Source organism: Parambassis ranga, chromosome 24 (assembly GCF_900634625.1).
Source record: "Parambassis ranga chromosome 24, fParRan2.1, whole genome shotgun sequence".
Taxonomy (NCBI): Eukaryota; Metazoa; Chordata; class Actinopteri; family Ambassidae; genus Parambassis; species Parambassis ranga.
In genome coordinates, this window is record NC_041043.1 from 6,481,037 (window position 1) to 6,503,444 (window position 22,408).

Genomic DNA, 22,408 nt, shown 5'->3' on the forward strand with positions numbered 1-22,408 from the left:
TTCCAGAAATGAGGTAATATAAAGTGAACACATCAACTACAGTATTTGAGGCAGCGTCCCAGTTCATCAGCTGTGCTCTGTAATTTATGATGTCAGTTAGACACAATATGGCTCTGGTCAGACTTGGGAAATGGAGAGAAACAGATGTTGTGGATTGAAGAGGAATTCAGTTTTGTTAAATGAGGCCATTTACTATTTTTGCAGGTTTGGCTTTTTATGTTCTGCAGATTGTTCTGAACACTGAGTAAGAACTCAAGCAATCATACTTAGATTAGGTTATAGAGTACAGTCCCAGTTTGAGTTTCCAGCTTGAAACGACATGATAAACTGACCTAAATACTTTGCATTACATTAAATACTGTGATCCCACCAGTAGATTACTCTACACTGGTTGCCAGTTGCAGAATATCTACTTAAGTTATGATTTAAACAAGCTCCCTCAGTTGGAGTTGCCAAGCCAGGGGCAGATGTAACACATATCAGGCCATGTTTCTTCACATCCAGCTGTGGGCAGAGTGAATTCTCATCTGTTTTGACCACCGTTCCTTCCCACCATGTTCCCATGCATTTGTGAGGCTAGAGTTAGGTACTCTAACAGATATTGCATAAGAGGCCTGTGTCCATTGGCCAGCCCAGAAATTATCATGAGATGAGACATGAGGAGGGATTAGAAGGAGTTGAAGATGTCATCTCACTCAAATTGGAGGTTTCCTGCAGCGCGACGTCTGTTGAAATTTTAACATTTCTGTCCGCATTAGTGAGCATAAGCACTGTCTAACAGAAATATTGCAGGAAATTCATCCGCCCTGCTCGTCGCAAGGTCAGTTCAGGGCAGCTCGGGCCATGTCCAATTTGGAAGAACAACTCTGTGGCTGAGTTGGTCCAGTGTTTTCTGGTTTGTTTTCGGCCACTTTGATTGCAGTTCACGCGGATGTGTGAGCATTATAGAGGCTTTAAATGTTTTTATTATGGGCAGAACCAGACATGCCAACTCAGCCACACAAACATGCACAGATGCTGTCTTCGTGAAGCACACGGTCTGATACGGACTAGCCTGAACTGTCAGTTTGTGTTGTAAGCAGTATTCTAACTGCTATTCTTTTAACCAAAACTTTGCTTAGAATCTATTCAAAATGCAGGGCAATGTACACAAATGCTAACAACGCTGTTGCAATTTTTTTTTTAGCAACTGTGAAACATCGCTCCTTGTTAACCTATTTGAACTTGTAAAAATGACAGTCTTTCTATAACCAGTGCACCTGTGCTGTTAGTCTGGTGAGACTATGACCTCCTGACTGGAGGCTGACCCTACTACCTGCCCTCTGGCCCTGTGGGTAGTAGTGTTGATGGATGTTCTCACACTCACTGTGGCAGGCTGCTTATCTTCAGTGGAGGGGAAGTGAAGGAGGGAGACAGGGAGAGAGAGAGGTGTTGAAATGTAGGTGGCAGAGAAGGCGTGGGCTTTGTAAAACCACTTAACATTCTGGTAAAAGCTTAAAGACCATCTGCTTAAATCAATTCAAAATACCACAACATGGCTAGAAATTACAGCAAGGTCATTTAAACAGATAAATCTGATCACTGGAGTTCAGTGTAGAGTGTGTGTTAGTGCGTGTTTGTATGTAGTCTAGAATATGCAGAAATTGAGGACTAGCTGTTTATTTTCCTCATATGCACCGCACATGCTGGTCAGTACCCTGTTTTATATAAAAATACAACCATGAGCACCTTGCCCACATTCCCTGCATCATAATCACTTTATGTTACTGGCAATGCAACATGAGATAATGTTTTTCTTAGCCCCTTTCTTTCACATTAACATTTGCTTGTCCTGTTTCTGCCTGTCTTCCTACTCTTTCTGCTCCTGGATATGGACAGCCTCTCTTTCCTCAAAGTGTCTGTCCATGTCAGCCAAAAGCCTGCCCAGGTCTTAAGAGCTCTGCGGATATCTGGACATCTTTTTGATTGTAATCCTGTGTATATCTGTTGATGCAAATTGTGATGTGTTAAAATGTGAAATCCACAACAATATCGAAAAGGGGGAATTCTAATGAAGTGACTCTGACTCTAACTTTGTCTGTCTATCATGTATCATTCAACTTTAAGATGAAATTCAGAACTCTGTGAACACACTGAAAGCAAGGGGGAGATTTCTGGCCTTGATAGGTAAACAATAGCTGGTAAGGTTCCAGTCGCCTGTGAATAGGACCTGCCAGGACTCCAGTGAACCTTTTGTCCCCTGAAAAGAGTTTACAAAACAATAGCTTTTTGGAGAGTTAAGAAATAAAATGGAGTTAATATTGTGGTTTGACAGTATTTTTGATTGGGATCCTGATAATGCAGAAGGAGAATTTCAGAGTTGGTGGGTGTTTTAATGTGTGGTCTTTAGGAACAATGCTGGAAAAGTTTTGTTGTGCGTGAAGTTTGGAAAGACAATGGCTGACTCCCTGTGGATAAGTGGATGACTTCCCCAGACAAGAGACTAACTCAGCACGCAGGTGGTTTCTCTGACTCTATTCAGACATCTGTGTATCCATGGTTACCATTGTCCCTTTCCAAAGCCTTCCGCTTCCCCATGGTACACATAGAATTAATGTAATATATGTCAGTGTGCATACCAGTTTATGTAGAGACCAGTATTATTAAAAAGTCCTGACTTGAACTCAGCATGACTTTTGTATTGTTCAAGAGTTAGGTGCACTCGCACACATCTAATGACCAGTAATAATGGCCATTCACAGTCAGTGGACTGTGACTGGCATGCAGGGTGAGACCTGAACATACGGAGCCAACTAGTGCACACTTGATGTACATGACTGAGTGTTTGTGCATGCACATGGTCATCACTTGCACTGCTGTTTGTAAAATGCTGATAATGTCTGTGTGTCAATGCTAAAAGACCCCCTGTTGTGATAATGATGCTATTCTGTGTGTGTACACCCCCTGATGTTGTTCTCTGTGTGAACTGGATGACCCACTGGGTCTGTATATGTATGGATTTAGGGCAACAACAGTGTTAAGTGCAATTTAGGCCACAGCCAGAAACTTGGCGTGCCCAGTGGGTTACGTGTGTCCACTCACTGTTTTTGTCTGTATGAGTGGGTGTCTGTGTGTGTGCACATGTATTCTGTGGTTCGTCCATTACGTTCTGTGTGTGTGTGGGTGTGTGGGTGTGCACAGTGGTTTTGGTTTTTGTAATCAGCTTGTGTGTTGGCTGCTTCACTGTACTGTGGAAATGATAACCATCGGTAATGGCTGTTTTAGCCTCTAGCTATGTGCTGAGGCTTGGCACGATAACAACAACCACACACAGGCTCTCCCAATTTCACCCCAAGTTGTTACAAGTTTACGGACTAGTAAACTTAGATTTAGCTGTCCACTTTTTAAGTTTAGAAAATGAAAATTGTCCATACCAAAGTCGGGGTGTTTTTATCAGTCTATCAGCCTCAAACTCAAAAATATAATTTTGACTGAAAAATGCTCACACCAGTGTTTGTGTTAGGTGGTACCGATGTTATCCACCACCAGAGGGCAACATTTGTCTTGGTATTCTGAAGTAATTGTTTCTGTATAACCATATGTCTATTTGCCTATTTGTCTAGTTCAATGTCTCGGTACAGAGATGGTGCTTAAATTCCCAAAGTAACAACTTTTTATTTCACAGTTTATTAATCTGAGCATATCGCAACAATAAGCTTAGCTCAGCTCACATTCATGATCCTTAATCAGCTTGTTGAGGGCCTGTGAGTACACACACACACAGACACACTCACCTGCCAGGTTGGTCTGGACTTTTTAACAAGTCCTGACTACTCTCGCTGTGTTAATCTGCAAGTATCCTTTTGTTTGACGCTCATCTTTTTATCTGGTGTCGGCTGCACTTACATCTGTCTGTGTCAGGTCCATCTGTGCTCCTCTGTAGTTTCCAATGTAATCTAGCACCCTTTAAATTTGAAGTTGTCTTTCTCGTGTGTGTGTTTTGTCCACCTCGAAGCCATGCTTTCTGTTGGATAAGTGCTTTTTAACAAAAATCATGTGTGGTGTAAATCAGAGATGTTTGACCCACACGCATGTGCGTCATCCGATTTAACCTGCTGACACTTGACACGCCAGGTCTTCTTGAAGTACCACATGTTTGTGAAGTTGAGGTGATGTGCTTCATTAATTGCAGCCTGGTGTCCATCTGTGTTGAGTGTGTCACAATCAGAGGGTAGGAGCTGGAGGCTAGATAATCTGGGTTTACAGATTAGAACAGCAGCAAGCAGAGGAGAGGGAGGAGCTGACAAAGGAGAGACCATGTGGCTGTCACTGGACAGTTCTGGTGCTCTGTCTCAAATGGATGGAGGAGAAGGAAGGAGGGCACTCTTAGATGCTGCAAACTGAACTTTCTTTTGAAAGTATTGTTTTTTTGGACATGAATTGGCTTCTTGACTTTATGTGGATCCTTTTTTTCGATCTGTGGTAACGCTTTTAGGTCAATTGCAAAGGACAGCATTGAAGAAAAACATGCTTTAACCACAGTTATTTTAAATAAGGCACTGCCCTTTGTTTTTAGTCCTACATTGTCCATCTTTGGAGTATTTAAGACGTTTTTTGTGGTCATGCGTGGGGGTCAGTATTCTTATTCTTCTAGCTTACAGTGATGTTTTTAATAGCTTAATGCACAATAGCTCTGTGGAATATTTGTTTTGGAGTAAAATCTTGTAATCGAACACTGAGCACAGCCTTCCTTTGTCAGGCAAATCAATGTAAGTCAATAGGATCCCCTGAGAGAGGGAGAGGAGAGACAAAAACAGTGGGAGGAGACAGAGGGAGTGGATCGGATCCCTTGTGGGTTGCGAAAACCTTTAAACCTCCATCCTATCTTCCCAGAATGAGAGGGGGAAGCCTATTTAGGGCTTGAGAGTGAGGGGGTAGGTCTCCCACAAATTCACACAAACTCTTTAGTCACTGCTCCATCCCATCACCTGAAGTGAAGGGTCTATTAGGCTTGTGCGAAATCGTATCGTGTGCAATTAATCGTCAGAAAAACTGTCAACGATTAATATTTGCCACCTATCGATTATGGCGATTAGTGTCTCGTCATGATGACATGTCATTTTTGTGTGCGACGTACTCTCAACAATAATGGCGGAAGGCAGTGGTATTCAGTTAAATGATGAGGAGCAGCACGTTCCTAACAGAGGTTCAACGTAGGGGTGGGCGATATGGCAAAAATTTTAAACTTTAATGGTAAAATCACGATCACGATTTTACATTGACACTAATTTGCATGTTTCTGTGCAAATGACTTCAGGTAGCCTACTCTGTCACTTCTCAAAAATTATCAGTGGATTTCAAAGGCAAACAACAACTCTAATAATGTGCACTCAACTCAAAGTTTTCAATAAACATGAAAATTTAAATAACAATAACAGAACAAAATAAAGTTTTATTTCAAATAGGTTAAAAAGAAGACTGTAATTCTGTAAAGTATTATTCAACAGTCATTTAAACAGACAAGTGTCCGTCCTAAGGTTAAACAATACAGTACTGAGACTAGGCTTGTGCAAAATCGTATCGTGTGCAATTAATCGTCAGAAAAACTGTAATCGATTAATATTTGCCACTTATCGATTACGGCGATAAGTGCCTCGTCATGATGACGCATTTTTGTGTGCGGCGTAGTCTCACCATCACCCGCGCACATGTGAGCCCACAATAACAATAAAAAGACAGTGGTGTTCAGTTAAATAATGCGGAGCAGCACGTTTCTAACATAAGTTCAACGTCTGTCACCATAAGCCCGAGCACGAAGAAAGCGCAACGAGGACACAACACTACACTACAGCTGTATATAGTGCCGCGACATGCATTAGGTGACGCGTGTAGCGTTGGTTGTTGCTATAGTAACTGAATTATTGCTCGTATCAAAGGTTGGTTGTTGCTATAGTAACTGAATTATTGCTCGTATCAAAGGAATAAACTCCGATCTTTATTTACGGACTTCACAGCAACATAGGAAACATTACAACAGCGAAGTCTCCTCCAGCAGATATTGGAAAGAATTCCACTCAGCCGAGAATCCGCGATACGTTTAGTCATCGTGCTCCTTAGGACCAAACGAAGCGCTGGAAGAACGTAACGTAGGTTGATTTGCACAGACACACATTTAAATGTGAAATTGTCCGGTTTGTTTATTTGTTTGTTTTTTCTGCTGCTGTTCTACAGTCTGAGTGAAAACATGCACTAGTGTGGGACATATTCAGTCACAGGTTCATTTGCGCAGACACATTTTTTAACTTTAATAATCACTGATGTGACTTCTCTGAACTTTGTTTGTCTATTTGTCTGTTTAATTTTAATGTTGACATGCTTTGTGACCTTAAGATAAAAACATTTGAAGGACAAAGTTACTTTAAATGTTTGCTTCATTATTATTTTGAAGCAGTTTGTGCCTCAATATTATCAATACATATTTCCATGGCTGGTTGGTGCCTAATCACCAGCTTAGCCTGTTGTGAATGAAGTAGTTAACTTGACTGATGATTTGTCGGCATCATGCTAGAACACTGTGCCAATTTAGAGTCAAAAACATGTAAGTGCAACTGTCATCAATTAATCGTCAAGTTAATCGTTATCGGCTAAATGCCACAATTAATCGTGATTAATTTTTTTGCCAATATCGCCCAACCCTAACTGAGACTTAAGTAACTCTTAAAATTTCAATGTGATTTAGGACATATGATCAAACTTTAATGGGAATCATATCTAAGGAACACACACACACACACAGGTGTGCTCGTTATGCTCATTATATGCGGTGTGAAGCGTTTTTTTTAACTTAAAATAATCACTCCTGTGACTTTTTTCTGAACTTATTTGTCCTGTTTAATTTTAATGTTGACATGCACTCCTCTGTGACCTTAAGATATGAACATTTTAAGTACAAAGTTAAATGTTTGCGTCAATATCCAACCCTAGGGTCTATGCAAGGAGGAGGTTGTGCAAGGGGGAGGAGTTGGGGGCTTCGGTCCTGCATAGAGCAGGGAAGGGCAAGTGGCGGGGGTTTAGGTCTTAGTTGGGGATGATCACATATGTGCACTGCCTCTCCTCAGAGCCGGTGGTCAACTGCTGGCACAAGGCCTGCTTTGAGGACGCCGCGGGCAAGCAGCAAACTCTGTGCTCCTTCCAGCCCGCCGACAAGATGGGGAACAGCCACAAGTCCCAGGCCTTCCCCTACCCCCTGCCCACAAGGCCGGAGTGTTGCCTACGCAAACGTCTACTCTCTGTGTCAAAAGTCTACCAGAAACAGGATTCACTATGGATACCCAAACCACTGCTTGGACCGACGGCTAATGGCCCACCAGGAAAAACACAAACCTACCAGGATAGAAAAGGTACAAAATAAAAGAGTGCCAAGTGTGTAGACCTTTTAAAGCAAAGAAGACAAACTGTTATTAGTTTGTCAGAGGAATCTAAAATCTTTGTAAAACTCAAGACTTAGCAGTCCTTCTGTCCTCTTTCATTAGAAGATAGTAGACAGTTGAGCTGAACTGCACTGTGATTATCCAGCTAAAAGTCTCTGTTAGCCTCTTAGTAAGACTCAGCACCACACTGCTGTTTTGCCACAGTAATGCTTGTGCTATTTGTCCCGGCTAGAAAACAGGCTCCTGCTCCAGAGTGCACTTTAGTCACCTGAAGTGTTTGTGTTAAATGATTACACATTGCATGTCACAGTGCCAAAGAGTCACCACACATGTGGTAGAAGCTTTTCCCAAGCTGGGCTTTGTCACTTCTTATTAGTTGATTTCCATCCTCTCTGTAACTGAGCGAACCGTGCCGTCTGTCATTGTGTATGTGTAAGTGTGTATCTCTATGTGTATATGTGTGTTTTGCTGGGTATCCCATGGCTTTGTGACCTAAGACTCCTTTGACCCTTGGTGTATAACTGTGTGAACTGGGTGACTGGAGAAAGGCTTTCATAAATACTGTCACTGTGATTTGTCCGTGCACAGACAGTAACCACACATTTATGCATTCATGCATATCCTGTTTGCATGCTTGCATCTAGACCATGCCTCATCCTTATTTGGGACATCCATAACTAAAGACGCCCCACTGTGTGTGTGGGCACCCCTGGGAATGAGACATAATAGTCAGCAGCTGGAGGGGATAGCCCAGGCCTGCAGGGGAAGTGTAAGGGAGCTGACAGCTCGGGGTGATGGAGCTGACACTGCTAGGGTTACAGTAGTGACCCACTTTCACCTCTGCTACTACATAAAGGAGCTATCAGAGAGATAAGAAAGAGCAGATGGATAAAGGTCCAAAATTTGTAACTAACTAGTGAGTCTTTATCCATCCGTCTACTTATATACGCTACTTAGTCTTCCTGCATATATGCGCCTCTGAAACAGAATTCCTTTTTCTTGTGTGTAGCGTAACAATGTGCTGCCAAACGACTGCAGCCCATCCTCATGCCTGCTTTGGCTAACATGCCGTGACAGCTCAAGATGTTGCTGCCATTGGTACAGTATTGTCTGGGTTTCCAGTCGCTCTGTGTTTATGCACCGCTGAACAGATGACCCTCGTGCACACAAACGCACACAAATTGGAACTTTGCTAATTCGTCTTTTGTGTCTTCTGTGTGTGTATGCTGTCTTCAGTATATTTTAAAAGACAAGTATTGTTTCTTATTATTATATATAAAAACTATTTCTTACAATCTTCCTTTGGAGTCCACCAGCCCTCTTTTTATATTATTTTAGTTTAGAGGAGGAGCAGGTGTTCAACTGGGCACACCCCCTAGTAATCCTTCAGAGGGAAGGCAGGTTCAGCTATCAACCAATCAGAGCCAACAGCTCCCTGGGGGGGGGGGGGGGGGAGAGTACCTGAGGGAGACAGAGCCTGTAGAGTAACTAGATGAGGACAAATTAAATGCATTGGCTGCATTTATGGAGAGGAAGCCAGGAAATCAGTTAGGGTAATGTAATTTCAGCACAGGGAATTGGGTTGTTGTTGGGCCTCAGTTCTTCTTCATCGCCTCTTCGTTGTGTTTTTTTATTCTCACAAATTTTTCCCACTTTTCCATGCAATTAAAGGCTGTTAATTTAGTGGTTGGGACTTGTAGAAATAGAAGAGAAACACAAATCCTCACTTTAAGCAGAACCAAGTGACAAGAGAAGGGGTTAAGAGTGCCTTCTTTTTGACTAAACAAGTAAAGACAGCAATGGTATTCTGATGTCCTTCACTCTGGTATGACACGCCAATTAATCTTCTTAACTTACTCTGAATAGAATCTGCAAGGAAAGACATGCATTAAAAGTAGCTTGTCTTTCTCTGACTCACGGATATTTGGAGGGTTTATTCACAGTGATGTTCGTTAGTTGTTCTTTCAAGGCTCAGGATGGATTGTAAGCACATATGCACTCAACCTAGATGAGTAAAGACAAGTAGCTTGAATGTGCATGAAAAAACCCTCATTGCAGGTTGGGGAGGTGGTAGAACAATGGAGTGGAGAGCATGACACACAGCTTAATGAGATGAAGAAAGAAAGGGGGTTTCACACACACACACACACACATTTGGGAACTGGGGGTCAGAGGTCAGTCAGAGTTATTCAACTGTAAAATGGGTTAAGGCTCTGTTTTTCTTCAAAGCAACCTTGTCTGTCTCAATCTTCCTCTGCTTCTCTCACTTCATCTCTCTCACAGTGTGCGTGTAAGTGCAAGCCAGCCACAGGATGTTTTACAGAAACCGTTCGGGTTTGATTAGCTGCGTAGAGCAGATGTTTATAAAAGCAGATTGTAAATGGTAGGTGGATTAAGATTAAGATTAAGAAACACTTTTTTTTGTCCCACAATGGGGAAACTGCATTAATTTTGGCCCACAGTCCTCCAACTTTCTTTTTGGTCCTAGTAATTTTGTCATCATTTCTGATGACAAAATACTTTTTTTTTAAACTTTGTATCATGAAGTTAATGCTTTCCGACCACATAGCCGCCACAACATGATAATGCGACCAGATTAATAGTGTGGGTCTTGGCTCAGCTGGCTTTTCATTTGAGAGACTGAAGTGATGGAAGAGAGAAGAGAGGAGAACTGTGTGTATAGAAGGAGGGATCAGGTGTAAGATGGCCTCACTGCCCCATGTGTGTACAACTGAGCTTTACTTAATGGCTTGATTATCACATCAGGACATAATAGCCAGCTAATCAGTGGATTCTACAGAGACATTTATCCTGTTATTGATTAAATATGTCAGTGAGAGAGACAGGGAGCTCTGACACAGCAGATGATTGGTTGGTTAAGCATCTTATTTGAACCAAGGACAAACCTTACTGCTGACCATGTTTTTTTCTTCCATTTGTATTACTTGTTTTTTTTTGCCCTCACTGACCCAGTGAAGTGCCACATCCATATTGTCATTGACAGAGAGAGCCTCCTGCAGGTTAGGTCTGTGTACTGCACCAAATGGCACCCAGACTCTAGAAGAACATACTCTTTGTTGAGGTGGCACATATACAGATATTCAGCTATTTAGTCTTTATTTCCTCTTTCTAGTTTCTCTCACCTGAATAGTTTCTGCATAGTTGTACATTGCTGCAGGGTAGAAAAGAGGCAAAATCATCACATCTGACATTGCTGAGATAAGAATAAGTATTTCAGGTGTACAGCAAAGTGGTCCACACAATTCATCTGTGGCCATTGTAACTCTTTATTCGTCCAGGTATTTTTACCTCCAGCATAAAGAAGCTGAAACTAATGTGATCTACAGTTATTATTAGATCATGAATGTGGGAGTTTTTGTTAATGTTCTGATGCAGATTGGACTGTGTTTACCTCAGCAACAGCTTATTCCTTTTCTCCTCTTTATGCTTGTGCAATTCTACAGTGGTCTTGTTGTTAGTAATTGGAAAATCTAATTGAGCCGTGGTGTGGGATAAGTATGTTTAAGCACTGCGCAGGCTGTGGCGACCTCAGTCACAGCTCATTTCTTTAATGAGCGGCTGCTATTAGAGGGAGCTTTTTTCTACCTCATGCTGCTTCGAGTCTGGTCCTCCGAGTTCCTGGCCCTGTTTGCCCTACTGACCAGTCTGCCCCGTCTGTACATGCGCAATTACATTCCTGGCTTCCTCAGAAGGTGCACTTTGCCTCCTGTTTAAGTTTGTTAATCTAATTTTTATTATATTATTATTCCACAAGTCTTTAAATGCATTGTTATTCTCTGTAATGGCGTATCTCTTCTACTGCAGCTGTAGGACACCAGATTTAAAAGAAACTAAACTGAGGGTTGGGACCTCTCTCTCTTCCACTGTACACCCCAGTCTCACACTTTCTGCCTCCTTCTCATTCCAAGTTCGGTTTATATCCTGGTCAGCTGGAGGTTCCATTAAGCCTCCAAAAGCAGAGCCAGGCCTCTGAAAAGCTTGTGTCCCCTCATAGAGACTGATTATAAAAGGAGAGCTAGAGGAGAGAAAGTTATTTTAAGAGCCTCTTTAAATCTGTCTTGTTAATGAGTTGTTCTCACCATGGCAACGTCTCTTTTTTGAGGATTTTTTTCCCAAATCACAGGAGTGCATGGATTAAAGGCAAAATAAAAGAAGAATGTAGTAGAAAGGGGAGCCACCTTACTCCAGACTGACAGTGCTAATTTGTTTGTTCATAGCTAAAAGCAAATCTCAGATTGCAGTTTTCAAAGAGAATAGCAGAAAGACCCTGGAGCTGTTCTTTAAATTCACCACAGGGTGGCGATATAATACAGACGAGCCAAGGAAGGAAGGAAGTGCAGCGTTTCTATTTCTTAGCTCTAGAGTTGCTTATCTGTGAATCATCAGTTTTAACCAATATGTTATATAAGACTAAATTGGTGGTTTTATGGTAATTACATGGAATTAGGATTGAATTAATTGCCAATCAGAAGCTGTGCTCCTATTCATCTGCACCAAAAAGAGACACATGAGGTGGCACACAGAATTTAATTTGGAATAATGGTGGTCTTAAATTTTGGGAGTATTTGATCAGGGAGTCAGCATGCTTTCCCTCGAGGCCCATTAGGAGGGCGCACTCGTTGCATCCAAGAGAGGTCTGCTCTCTCTATTAAAGCCTGCATCGCTCCATCCATTATTGCTCAGATGGGACAGAAGGGGGAGAGGGAAGGAGGGGTTAAATGGATTTAGGGTCGTACTTTTTTTTTCCCAGACAGGGTCTCAAGATAGGATTATCAGTGGAGGAACCTAGGCTTAGCACAAGCGTGTGCACTCACATACACACTTCAGCATTATGCATCTCTGCATTTCATTGATAAGTCAGATGTAAGCACCAACCACAATGTCTGAGTGTGTGCGTGTACTTACGTGTGTTTTACAGATGATACTGATCAACATCATTCTGTAAGCTCTTAGCCTGAGATGTATTTAACCCTCTCTGTCTTTACCCAGCTCAGATTACAAAAATGCTCACTGTATTATAATAGGCAGGCATTATAACATGTAAGTTTTACTTACTAGTATTGGTAGTAGATGATGGACATTGATTTAAAGGCTGTCAAAAGGACGTGATATAGCACATTTTCACCAGGAAAACATCAGTAGTGGTTTCATTTTTAGGTGATTGAAACAACCAGTGTTTACACAGCTATACACTCTCCTGCAGCCTATGTGCATGTAAAATCTTCCTTGACTTTGTAGCCATTGAAATGCCTGAACCACCCCATCTGCATCCTCAGATGTCCTTTGAACCATTCCAACATCTCAGATTTGTATTCAGCAGTCTCAGTTTTCATGACTCAAAAAATCTGTTAAACATTCTATAACAAACCAGCAGTGATGAGATGCAAATTGGATCAATGTTTTAGGCCTGATTAGAGGGGCCACGCGCAGTCATGCATTTCAAATGTATTGGTTAATGACAGCAATCAATCCCAGCCACCAGAACTCACATCCGACTTTACCTCTAACCTCCCAATTGTGCCACTGCCTCAAGCTTGATTGTCTTGCTCACTTCCTTAATTTGTGGTCATTGGTCATTTCATTTGTATCACTGATCTTTGATTGGATGCCCCACCACCACCACCACCACTCTCCCCCAAGCGACCTACAGTTGTTGCTGATGAGACACGAGGTGCAATGTGAGAAATGGGTCAAACAGAGTAGTGTCAATTTTGCTGTGGAGCGGTGGAGGAACTACAGATAAACACACACATGCATGCATACATTGTGCCAGATGTGGCTTTAACCCACTTCCTATCGGTGACCCTGTGTTTATGTCTGATACGAACCCACACACAAACACACTCATACACACACGGCTTTCCTCCTTGTAATACAGGCTAGCCCCAGGTGGCTTGTTGCTTTGTGCCCTTGAGCTACTGAAGGCACTTAACCTAAATTAGCTCAGTCTGTCTCTGTGCCTCTGTGTGGAAATCAGACAAGAGACCCTCGCACCAGCAGCATGAGTTTAGCACGGGGACCATGGTAACAGCAAAAGTACATGTTATTGTATACCTCACAGTGAGCCTGCATGAATTACAATTTTTTAGCTTAGAATTGATATCACAATTTTTTTTTCTCAAAAAACATCACCACAAGCCTGAACATGGCTCTACATTGGCTAATTGAAATGTCTTTCCACATTCCGAGGCTTCAGTATCTAAAGAAAAGGGGCATCAATTGGCCATTGAAGTGCAGTATCAAAACCAGAACAATTTTCTACATATAGTGGCACATTTCCTTTAATTGCTTTAAAGGCTTTCCAAACTGCCGTGATCGCTCTATGAGCTGCAACATAGGTGCCGAGAATTGAGATCATTTAAAAAATTGGATCGCACACGGGGTGAATTGAGATCACAATTTTATAATGATTAATCATGCCGGCATGTATGAAGTAAGTATGAAGAAATCTAATCACATTACATTGCTTTTCTTCCAAGGTGTGATTTATATTGCCAGTAAATTGAATTAGCATGTCAGCTAATGAAGTGAAATATGGATACTAATGAATCATATTGATCAAGCATGACAACACACACATGTTCAGTGGATACCCGCAACTAACACAGGGACTGCACTCTACAGTGTGTCTTTGTGGTTATTGTAAGATTTATGTGATTTTGTGTGTTTAGTTAATTATAAAATTGGATTCATGATTGTGTGCTGCTATAAAGGAGGAAACACACACACACACCATTAAAAGAGAACCACAGACAGCCTTGGTGTTGAAATGTAGGTCAGAAAACCATGTGGCAGCCAACACAATGTTCTGTGTGTAGGCATCTCTTCATGGATGTGTGTGTGTGTCTGTGTGAGATATGTGTGGTCATATGCAGCAAGTGAGATATGTGTGGTCATATGCAGCAAGTGAGATATGTGTGGTCATATGCTGGCACATAGACTTTTATTGTCTTACAACCTATATGTGCAAGAGCATAAACAGAAGGACAAAAAGGGTATAGGAATGTGGTGTGTTACAATATCTGTTGTCTAAACGCAGTAGATTGTAAGTCGCTGTAGGCACTTGTTCGTATATGGACAATAACATTGACACACACACACACACACATACTGTTTAATGCCAGTTGGGCAGCTTGTCATAATCATGCTAGAGACACACATGAACCTCACCCACACATACACAAACACACTTAGGCTGTGTGGTTATTGATGTAGTAGGTCCTCTGAGGGTCTGCTGGAGGGCAAGAAGGGCCAGGAGTCAATATGAGTGGAGACAGAGTGGCTAGATGGTAATGGGTCTTAATGTAGTCCATGGGCTGCCAGAGGTCTGTTACACTACCTGCAACTGGCATGAGCTTTCCATTGGGAAATTAACAATCAATAGCTTGACAGCCATGTGTTACAGCAGCCGAGCCAGAATTTTGAATTGAGGTAGTTAATAAGTAAATGTTTGTCAAACTGCTAAACTGGTATTTTCAGTGAATTTAATGGGATAGGGAAGGTCTGAACTTTAATCAAGGGTGCAATGGTTTGTGAGTTTTATTACATTCATTCTACAATACCAGCTTCTCCCATCTTCTACTACTACTACCAATGGTGACAAAACCCACCCTGACTACCTCATGTTACACATACTGTTTGCATGACCTCAGGACGGCACTAGATGTTGTTAACACCAACGATTCTGTCATTTTCTTGTTATAGATGGGATACACAAATCTGAATGGCATGCATAGGATTACTCACTTTCAGTGTCATCTCTGGCAAATATTGTATACACACTGTGTTGTGAGGCTAGCTCTAAGTGTTAATGCCATTAAAACTGCCATCCTGGTTCATGGTAATAGTATGCATCAGGTTTTTGAGCACCCTCAAAAACACTGGTCTACGAACCTTTCTAGTAGCAGGCAAGCCTGTTTCGGTTTCCTCTTATTGTCCTGCCAGCTTCAGGGGTGTTGACAGGCCACTGGGGTTAGATTACATTAGATTTATAACTCTGTTGCCACGGAGGAAACGGGTGGTTAGTTACCAATTCACTGTGACGGGGGGCAAGTTAGCAACAAAACTGCCACCTTCTTTAAAGAGCCCAAAAACTCGGGCAAACAAATCAGCCTGCTCGTAAAATCAAAGCATTTTAAGTCTCTGCTCAACAGGCGTGTACATATTAAGAGTGACCCATGCTTATTGTGCAGAAGCTAACATCGGGCTGTAAAAGTTCCAGTGTTCAGTGATTGTATAGGGGGACGTGTTTAACGGTTGCCCACCTCCTGCTGTTATTACTTGTAGCTGACCCTGATGTTTGTTTTTAGTGTTTTCTTAGTGGCGTCTTGTTTTTCCAACTCAAAATGTTTCAGTGTGTGTATTCTCAAGCAGAGCTACAGACATATCTTCTATCTGTTTTCACTGCGTCTTTCTTCCTCTTTTACCTTGGCTTGAATTTCAAAGGGGGTCAGTTGGGAGTGCCCGGGTCAGACACCAAGAGAAAAAAAATTAGGCATGACTGCCAAGCTTGCTGTGCCTTGGTATGGTATGTTTGTGTGTCTGTCTTCATGTGTAGAATTTCTGTCTGCCTCCTCTGTTTTCATCTCCACCCCCGGCTTTTCTCTCTTAGCTGCCTTTATCTCCTGTCATTTATTTTTGTCTCTTTAAACGCTGTCTCCTCTATCCTGCCTCACATCGCTACTCAGCAAAGTGGCTTCTACCACATCAAAGGACATTTTGTGGATGGAACCGTGCTTCACATCTCATTATTGTCTTATTTTGAAAGTCTTTGTATCTTCATTTTTCATCTGCTGTAGAACTGTGCAAACTGTTTTCAAAGACATCTCTCTGTGTTTGAACAGAAAACTCAAATATACACCTGTCACCACAACAAGGCTGGTATAGGCACAAAACATCTGTGAAGCACAAAACTCGCAGTAATACAAAGAACGAGGCCTGCTTATTTTTTGGCATGATGTGTACAAGTTCAGGGCGTGTGTCACCCGGACTTGGAGGATTTTCTCATGGATCACAAAGGAGGAACAGCCCATACAGAGAGGCCCCCTCTGTCTTTCATTCAGCAGAATAAAAAAAGAATACACAAAGACACACACACACACTGCTAGCTTAATTCAGATTAAAAAATTATGTTGACTGGTGAAATATTTTGTTGTGGTGTAGAATATCTCCACTGACATGTCCAATGAACTTTGAAATCACACACTATCTTGTTTGGACAAATGGCAGACCAAGGCACCTCTCTAAACCACTAACCTATAGTTTTGGGCCACTAGAAAGCCCCTTCAGTGTGACATGTTTTTAACCCCACCATATTCACCAATGTAATCATGCACCTACACAGCTGATGGATGCAATGATACCAGCCCAAACAAAAGCTTGGTCACCACCAACTTTCTCTTGTTTAATAGTGAGAGGTTTGGTGTCTTGCACTGAAGCTGTAGAGTACAAAGTGTTGTATGTAATTTAGCTTTCAAATGTTCATGAGTATAATGATCAAAAGACTAACAATAAATTAGCATCTATCTATCGGTAGAAAATACTGTGTGTATTATCAACACCAGTAATTCATTTCATCGATTTTGTCAATACCAGTTTCATATAAGCTGAGGGTTTTTGTGTGAGTGTGTGTGTGTGCATGAGTGATGGAATCCCAGCTGCTTCAATGGAGTAGGTCAGATGGAAAGAGCAGAAGAACGTTGAGGGGGAGGGAGGCGCGTTGGAGTAACCTCTGTCTGCTGAGACAGACCACAGGGGATGGGTGTGTTTCATAGCCAGTCATACAAAGTTCATTCAGTAGGTGCTGGAGTTTATTGAACACAGTGTGTTTGCGTGTGCTTGCACGTGCAGCGTGAGAACTTTACCTCATGCTAGAATCATTAGTGACAGAAAAAACTGTTTTCACAGCTTGTTTACTCAGCCCTGCTTCTCTGTCACTATGTGTGTGTGTGAGAGAGAGAGTCTGTGTTTATTCAGGAGAGAGTCTGAAGTTTAACTTAATAGCCTTTTTATGAGTGCTATAGAAAGTCGCCTCTACAGCTATTTACCTTTAACTCCTTGTTCAGTAAAAATTTATGAGTGTGACAAATCAGCTAATAAAGGATGATAGCGGTACAGTTTCATGAATACATATCTCTGTTATAATGATCTACTCCTTGATCATGCTGTAGAAACCTCTATAGCTTCTCGCCCCCTCAGATTATTCATGTCTTGTACCATATCCCAGGGAAGAGCAAAGCGATCAGCTTCCCATTGACCCCTGATGTTACGCTTTCATTCACAGAAATGTAGCGATGAAAGAAGGGGGAAGGGATGAGATATCTCCTATGGTGCTCTGCATGCTATATATTATTTTTCATTCAGAGAAAAGGGGAAAGAATGGGGGTGAAACATAGAAAATGTGCCTTCAGATTACTTTTTGAGGGTTTTTGGTGCATTTCCTGTCCAGTTCAGTCGCTGGGTATGCTGGGTATATTAAATGATTGACTTTAAAGGGACAGCCCAGAAGAAAGAGTGTAACATCCATACAGACTTGATCACATTAGCAGTCATGAAAGTGTTAATGTCTAAATCAAAATGGAGAAAGGAAGAGAAAAGAACCTGGGGATTGAGAAAGGGAGGGAGAAGAAGAGGGGGAGAGACTTGACATTAGCGGATCAGGTGGAGCTTAGCTTACTCTTCATAAGTCCAATTAGAAAAATAAAAGCTGAGACCTGTCAGGCGAAGTGAGAGATGCTGAAGAAGAGGATACTGTGTGTGTTTAGGCTATTGATCGATTGACAGCAATCAAAATTCAGCATATAAATTAAAGTTGGGTTTGTATATTAGAGAGACTGTGCCACCGGCTGTGGCAGGTTTGATGCAGAGATCCAGATGAGGTGTAAAAATGAGACAAAGAATAATGACTAGAGGAAGACTAGGAGTCCTTCATCAGTCTGTCTCCACATTCACGACTGAGTCTTAATTACAACATATAATTCACATCCACCCTCACCCCATAGTTTTTCATGCTGCCTGTTGTATTACAAGAGGAGATAATTGTCTGGGGAATAACACTAATGAACATGTGTTCAGATTTCATGTTGAAGGTAAATAAATGCTCGTTGCATATATGCATCCATTCAAATGGTTAAATTTCTTAATGATACACTCAGAGGCAGATGGCATCATCTTTGATTAAATAATAATGAAACTAGTGTCTAACTGTAACTAACTCATTTTATGTATGCAGGTTTTGAGGTTTCTGGATAACCTAAATTAACCCATTACAATAATCTCTTGTGCAGTTCTAAATAGGCTTCTGTCCAGGCTTCGCCCATCGAGTCTGTATGCTTTCTTCATATGCTGCTTAGAGTATGAACAGATGAAAGATTGATATTGTTCTGGCTGGTGTGTGTAGTGGGGGCTTCCATTCATTAGTAGGGAAGAGCGGAAGGATGTATGGCTGAATGGATATCACTAATCCTAGAGGTGGCCTAGATTTGAAGCCCTCCTTCGGCGGATAGAGATGTTGACCTGTCATACTGTCGGGCTGTGTATGAGTCTGTGTGTGTGTGAGTGTGTTGACAGTGGCCTGAGAACAATAGGCTTTTTAATGAGTGATGCCGCTTAGGCTCGCGTCTGCATAAATTATCCTAATACTGTACGCGTGCCAAGCGCCACTCGATTCAAGCCAAGCAGAAGCCACATGGTGACAGCTTGACAGAGAGGGACTTGACCAGGCTGACATGTTCACCTTTACTAAGAGCATGTCAGTATTGTTTCTAGCATGAGTTAAGTGTGTGATTAGGCAATTAGACAAATTGCTTCTTTTACCTTAACTTCTGTCACCATTCTTACTGACCTTTAACAATGAATAGCTTCAACATAAAAACCACTGACATATTATGTTGAAGATACTCAGTCATCAAGGTCATTTTCCTTCAGAAGGTTGAAGCAATGCAACTGGTCTTGTAGATTTTTTTAAGGCGTTCACTGCACCTTGCCTTGGATCAAAATGTCCATAACAGTGGGAGCTGTGGGTTGTCGCTTGTCTACAGTGATTAATACCTACCAAAAGAAGCCCAAGAAGGCCAATTGGTACACCAGGGTCATTGTAGTCCACAGCTCAATAATGCACATTTACAGTTTAGGTCTCATACAACGCAAGGACTACTGGAATAAAAATTAATAGAGAAAACTGTCATTCTGCTATTATAGAAAGGAGTTATTATAATGTCTGTGTGAAGGTGGATTTCATGAACACATGGAGAACTTAGCGGACATGTTGTATGCATTTAAGGCTTCGAAACTCAACTGACAAACACATGCAGCACACAGTACCCTGCAGAAACAATGAGTGTTACTAAACAGAAAGAAAAATCCAGACTGTTGTCTGCACTGGTGTGCAGGACGTGCAAGATGGCTTGAAAGGTTCAGATGAAGGCAGTGAGGAGGGGCAGATCCTTTTTACCCACAAATTCAAGGATCATTTGCAGTCCTATTCAAGCTCCTGTTGCAGCTTTCACACACACCCCCATCCACTCCCTCCAACCTTCCTCTCTGCAACCATTTTGGTTGAAATGAAATACGGTCACAAAAGGAGGGGCTCTCCTGCCATTGGGGGGGTGTGTGTATGTGCGTGGGTGGGTGTGTGTGTGTTTGAATGGGTGGGTGCAGGAGTGTGTGTGCATGTGATAGATTGTGAGCGGATTGAACAATGGGAGGATTGTATACGCTGGGCATTTATTCGGCACAGATTCACCGGCCATGTGCACACACAGCAGGCTGAGGATGATCAGACAGGAAGGACGAAGGTCATAACAACAATCAAAGAAGACAGAATTATTATGTTTATCTGAGAACTTGGCTTTAAGTTGTTTCCTAAATTAGATAAATGTCAGTGCGTGTGTGTATCCTGTCCTGAATTTGGCATACAAGAAGCCCCAGCATCCTCCTGAGAAAACCTTGTGAAACCCGCTTTTCCTTCCAAGGATGTACAAGGTTCTTCTGCACAGTTACAGTGTAATTACATGCATAAACATTCCCCTGATGAGTAGCTGTGAAAGAGACAGAATTTTTTCTGCAAGAAACAGAAAGGAATAGGGGGCGATGGAGCAAGATTTATTTTATTAAAAAAAGTTTCAGCTCTATTCTGAGACATGAAGACACCATGAGGAAGAATGACTGATGATGGGAAATAAAGGCAAACCCAACCAGAACTCCTTGGCAACCAAAGCACAGAGGAACAGAGGGGCCGGTCCTACACCCCTCCTGCTGTGTGTGTGTGTCTCCGAGGACTGGACTGCTTGAGGGAGGAGTAGGACCCGTGGTGATGATGATGGGGGGAGTGGTGGACTGTGCGTGTGCGTTTAGAGAGAGAGAGGGGTAGGGACTTATTGTCAGCATAGTAGACACTCGCGTACACTCATGCCAAACCGCCATGCAGTGAAAATGTGAGTGGAGGAGCACTGGGGTCTGATCTTTTCTTGTTTTTGGTATTTTCCTGGATTTATCAGGTTTTCATACCTCACTGAGGGATTTTTTTTTTGTTCCTAAGAGAGCGGCTTACACACTCATCCGGAATAATGGTGTTTATCGGGACCTCGTTAAAATCTGTAATTAAGTACTTCAAACGGAAGGGTAAGGATATATTTTCTAAAATCTGCAAACACAGTTACTCAAATTTACATAATTTTGACAGGATTTCAAACAGCTTCCTGTATTTAACTTCCACATCACTGTTTTTATGATTATTTTAATGTTCATGACTCTTGTTTGGCTGCTCTCTCTGCTGAGTCCACAGACACAGCATGTTGCACCCTGTTTCCAGGTAACCACAAGGCTAAGACTTCATACAGACAACAACTCGTAGTACTAAATAACCCAGCTGTATTATTATTAAGGTGACAGCTGGACAAACTTAAAACAGCTACTTTGTTAGAAATAGTTTCTGGGAATAATTTAGAGGCGTTGATGTGTTTTGGCTCCATATTAAAAGGACGAGGTCTGTGTGCCACCAGATTAATGTTAATACTATTAGTTAATCTTACAAAGGTATTATTTTATAAAGCACGTGAGGATATAACAAAGACTGAGGCAAGCTGCTTGTGAATAAGACTTCAGTCTCTGGTTTATTTTTAGCGTCTATGTGTGTGCTGAAGTCAAGGCTGAGGTGATATTGTTAATGATTAGCTCAGCAGTTTACTACATCACACATCTTATCATGCCATCTTGCACATGCCTGCACTTCACTCCTTTAGCTGAGCACCGCAGTCCTCCAGTACAGTTGCAGTATTTTTTTATGCAGGTGGATATAGACCCCCAGAGGGTTACTGTGGACCTTCAGACTAAATGTCTTTGATCAAAGTAAAGTTTTTATTTAAATGACCAAGAAGCACTCAAACTGACCCTTAAACAGACAGTTTGAAATGTGTGATAAATTTGATTATTGTTATTCATCATTGTGTGTGTGTGTGTGTGTGTGTGTGTGTGTGTGTGTGTGTGTGTGTCCAAATGTTTTTGCCTGCATTTGCTAAAGAACCTAGTGAGTGCTGCGATGTCAATGGACAGAGGGATTAGTGGACCTCTAAAAGACTTTCGCGCCGAGTCCACTGTGTGTGTGTGTGTCTGTGTGGAGGAGCTAGGGGTATTGTGGCACTAAAAAGCCTGATGTGTAGACTGATGCAGGGGGACAATACATGCTTTGTGTCCTTAGTCCTTGGTCCTTGGTCTGCCTATAGCCTCACTGAGGTCTATTCAAGCCCAATAGTTAGAGACGAGGGTGGGGGGAGGTGCTACCTGTGCTGAGTGTTTGAGAGAGCAAGAAAATTAAAAAAAATCTTACAAAGTCAGTAATCTTTTAGCAAGGCCAGTGTGAGCCACATGCTGGCTAGTTAATGTAAAACTGTTACACTTCTATGACGGATTGTGTGTTTTATGGTTATTGTGTTCTCTGTGTGTCTGCTCATGCAGCTCTCCAGACCGGACTTGTGGTCGGG

The 22,408-nt window shown here is 41.9% G+C and overlaps 1 protein-coding gene across 10 annotated transcripts in view; it reads left to right on the plus strand.

The window, feature by feature from the left end:
- Positions 1 to 22,408, plus strand: part of nhsl1b (NHS-like 1b) — an 83,172-nt gene that overhangs the window by 41,926 nt on the left and 18,838 nt on the right. For 3 of the 10 annotated variants that reach the window (XM_028396987.1, XM_028396989.1, XM_028396988.1), the window contains exon 2: positions 7,098 to 7,379. The exons of 5 other annotated variants lie outside the window; for them this stretch is intronic. In XM_028396987.1, coding sequence (XP_028252788.1) covers positions 7,098 to 7,379 — 282 coding nt within the window. Of the gene's footprint in view, positions 1 to 7,097; positions 7,380 to 20,822; positions 20,864 to 20,967; positions 21,051 to 22,408 lie in introns of those variants that run through there. 2 more of the 10 variants (XM_028396993.1, XM_028396996.1) reach the window with 1 other exon arrangement.